The sequence below is a fragment of the Corvus brachyrhynchos genome, unplaced genomic scaffold, assembly GCF_000691975.1.
Source record: "Corvus brachyrhynchos isolate BGI_N302 unplaced genomic scaffold, ASM69197v1 scaffold114, whole genome shotgun sequence".
In the NCBI taxonomy this organism is placed as follows: Eukaryota; Metazoa; Chordata; class Aves; order Passeriformes; family Corvidae; genus Corvus; species Corvus brachyrhynchos.
Window position 1 is genome coordinate 4,981,849 of NW_008238337.1, and position 2,870 is coordinate 4,984,718.

Genomic DNA, 2,870 nt, shown 5'->3' on the forward strand with positions numbered 1-2,870 from the left:
GGGAGAGGCGGCACGGACCGGGGGCAGAAGCTGCACGGAACGGGGGCAGAAGCTCCGCGCTCCGCAGCCCCACGAGCGGGCCCAGCCCGGCCCCGGGCCCAGCCCGGCCGTACCGCTTCCCGCCGAAGCTGGGCCGCTCCTCGTCCGAGTCGCGCTCGGCCCACACGCCGTAAGTCGCCTCCTCCTTGGTCTGGCGGTGCCGCTGCCGGTGCGGGTTGAATTCGTTCTGCAGGTCCCAGTCCGACACCTCGAAGCTCTCCATTTCCACGCCATCGTCTCCGTCCGTGCCGTACAGGTGCGACATCGACATCGTGGCGCCGCCGGGATCCCCCGGCCCTCTCAGGGATCCCCCGGCCTGCTCAGGAACTCCTGACCCCGGCACGGCCGCGACCCCCGGCCCGCCCACAGACCCCAGAACCGGCAAAACGCAAAACCAAGAGGGAGGCAGGGGGGGGGCGGCCCGCGCCGGCAGCGCCGCCCTGTGGCCCGGCGGGGTAGAGGGGGCGGAGCTCGCGCTATTAAAATATTAAATACCAAATCAACACTTTAATGGTGTCCGACACCGGGGCGGAACGGGGGGGGGAATATATTAACTCTGCAATAGCCTCTGCAGGGTCGGGGAGGGGTCGGAGGGGGGGGCACACGCACCACAAAGGCTCTGCAGGGCCAGGGGGCTGTTCCTGACCCTGGGAATTGGGAACAGCAGGACCAGGGTGGCTCTTCCCGACCCCAGGAATATGGAACAGCAGGGATGGGAGTGCTGTTCCCGACCCTGGGAACGGGGAGCAGATCACGAGACACAAAGGCGATGTAAGGAGTCTTCCAGCCACAGCACAGGGAATCTCCTCCCTCCCCCCTGAGTCCGGATTTCCACAGCTGCATTCCCCACGGAGCGCTGGGAGAGGCCGGGGACGTTCCCGCCGTGGAGCACGTTTGGCCTTTGCAAATAAATGCAAATACATTCCTGGAGCGCAGTCATTTGGCAACAGTAGGAGCAAGCAATATGCTTGGAGAACCGATTTCCACGGGCCCACTGCACACTCTTCCTTCTCGGGCAACAACAGACCATTGGCAGCGTTCTGGAAGAGACAAACACAAAGTCTTAGGGGCAGGATTCCCTCAGGGGCAGGATCCCTTTGGGAGCAGGATCCCCTCAGGGGCAGGATCCCTTTGGGAGCAGGATCCCTTTGGGAGCAGGATCCCCTCAGGGGCGGGCTCCCTTCTCTCAGGGGCAGGATCCCCTCAGGAACAGGTTTCTGCTAGGGGTAGGATCCTCTCAGGGGCAGATTTCCCTCAGGGGCAGGATCCCTTTGGGAGCCGGATCCCCTCAGGAGCAGGAGCCCCTCAGGGGCAGGATCCTCTCAGGGGCAGGATTCCTTTGGGAGCAGGATCCCTTTGGGAGCAGGATCCTCTCAGGGGCAGGATCCCTTTGGGAGCAGGATCCCCTTAGGAGCAGGATCCCTTTGGGAGCAGGATCCCCTCAGGAGCGGGAGCCCCTCAGGAGCGGGAGCCCCTCAGGAACTGGTTTCTGTTAGGGGTAGGATCCTCTCAGGGGCAGATTTCCCTCAGGGGCAGGATCCCTTCGGGAGCAGGATCCCCTCGGGAGCAGGATCCCCTCAGACCAACACAGCGGTGCCTGACTGAGGGTTTAAAGCCCCTGTGACACAAAAAACGGCCAGAAAGGAGCCAATTCCCAGCCCAGCACAGTGGACACACAATTCCTGATCTTCCCTCAGTGCTTCTGGTCTTTTTGTAGCCCAACCATCTGCTTGTACACAGAAACTTGCTCTTAAAGGATCAGTTTTGGTACCAAGAATGACATTTTATGCTTTAGCACGGAGGAAGAACATCCAACATGTCAACAGTTGTCTCTGGAGCAGAAGCCCAAGGCAGCAGCTTTGTTTTCCATCATGTTTTCCTTTGTTTTCTATCCCCTTCCTCAGGTCCATGGCACGTCCTTGGAGGCAGCTGGGGAGCAGCTCAGCTCCTCCACACATTCCATGTGTCCGTGCTGCCCGCGGGGACAGGCTGCAATAACCCTCCCAAGCGGCTGAGCTTCATTTTGCAGCTTTAATCCCGTTCCCAGAGCTCAGGAAAAGAATTCCTGACAAATGGTCCCACACAGCAGCATTGTTGGGAAGATCTGAGGCGACTGTGAAGGATCCCTGGCACCAGGAGTGTGCCTGGAACCCCAGCTGAGCTACAGAAATCACACAAACCAAGCGCCAGTCCCGGAGCAACGCAGGCGGATTTGCCCAAATCCCAGAACTAAGTAAACAGGGTCTTACCTGGAAATCATTAATTTTCTTAGTGAGATGATGACGTGTTCTGAGTCACCTGGAAGAGCCCCAAAAGAGAAGGGTCAGCTCTGAGACAGCATTCCCCAGGGAAGGGAGCAGGGACGTTCCCGGCATTCCCCAGAGAGGGAACCCAAACTCCCGGCTCTTACCTGCAGGTGACCTTTGAGATTGGCTGGTGTTTTATAATCCCCCTTCAAAACCTGTGGGAAAGAGAACCTGGAGTGACCCCCTGGGGCAGTGGCTCAGGAGTGGGGCTGGAATGACCTTTGGGTCACTTCTATCAGCCATTCCCAACCTTCCCAGGGAAACAGCTGCACCTTGAGTGCTCTGTCCAGCTCTGGGCCCCTCTCTCCAAGACAGACACTGAGGGGCTGGAACATGTCCAGGGAAGGGAATGGAGGTGGGGAAGGGCTGGAACAGCAGGAGCAGCTGAGGGAGCTGGGAAAGGGGCTCAGCCTGGAGCAAAGGAGGCTCAGGGGGAACCTTGTGGCTCTGCACAACTCCCTGACAGGAGGGGGCAGCCGGGGGGGGTCGGGCTCTGCTCCCAGGGAACAGGGACAGGAGGAGAGG

At 60.0% G+C, this 2,870-nt stretch overlaps 2 protein-coding genes across 2 annotated transcripts in view; both read right to left on the reverse strand.

Annotated features, from left to right (window-relative positions):
- TFIP11 (tuftelin interacting protein 11) overlaps positions 1 to 416 on the reverse strand; it is a 9,856-nt gene extending 9,440 nt beyond the window's left edge. The window contains exon 1 of the mRNA XM_008634081.2: positions 114 to 416. Within this exon, the coding sequence (XP_008632303.1) occupies positions 114 to 310 (197 nt within the window). The 5' untranslated portion in view covers positions 311 to 416. The remainder of the gene's footprint in view (positions 1 to 113) is intronic.
- A 102-nt stretch (positions 417 to 518) lies between these two features.
- Positions 519 to 2,870, reverse strand: part of TPST2 (tyrosylprotein sulfotransferase 2) — a 6,040-nt gene continuing 3,688 nt past the window's right edge. Inside the window, exons 3-5 of the mRNA XM_008634212.2 lie at positions 2,450 to 2,500; positions 2,289 to 2,337; positions 519 to 1,079 (exon numbers count right to left, since the gene is read on the reverse strand). Of these exons, the coding sequence (XP_008632434.2) occupies positions 2,308 to 2,337; positions 2,450 to 2,500 (81 nt within the window). The 3' untranslated portion in view covers positions 519 to 1,079; positions 2,289 to 2,307. The remainder of the gene's footprint in view (positions 1,080 to 2,288; positions 2,338 to 2,449; positions 2,501 to 2,870) is intronic.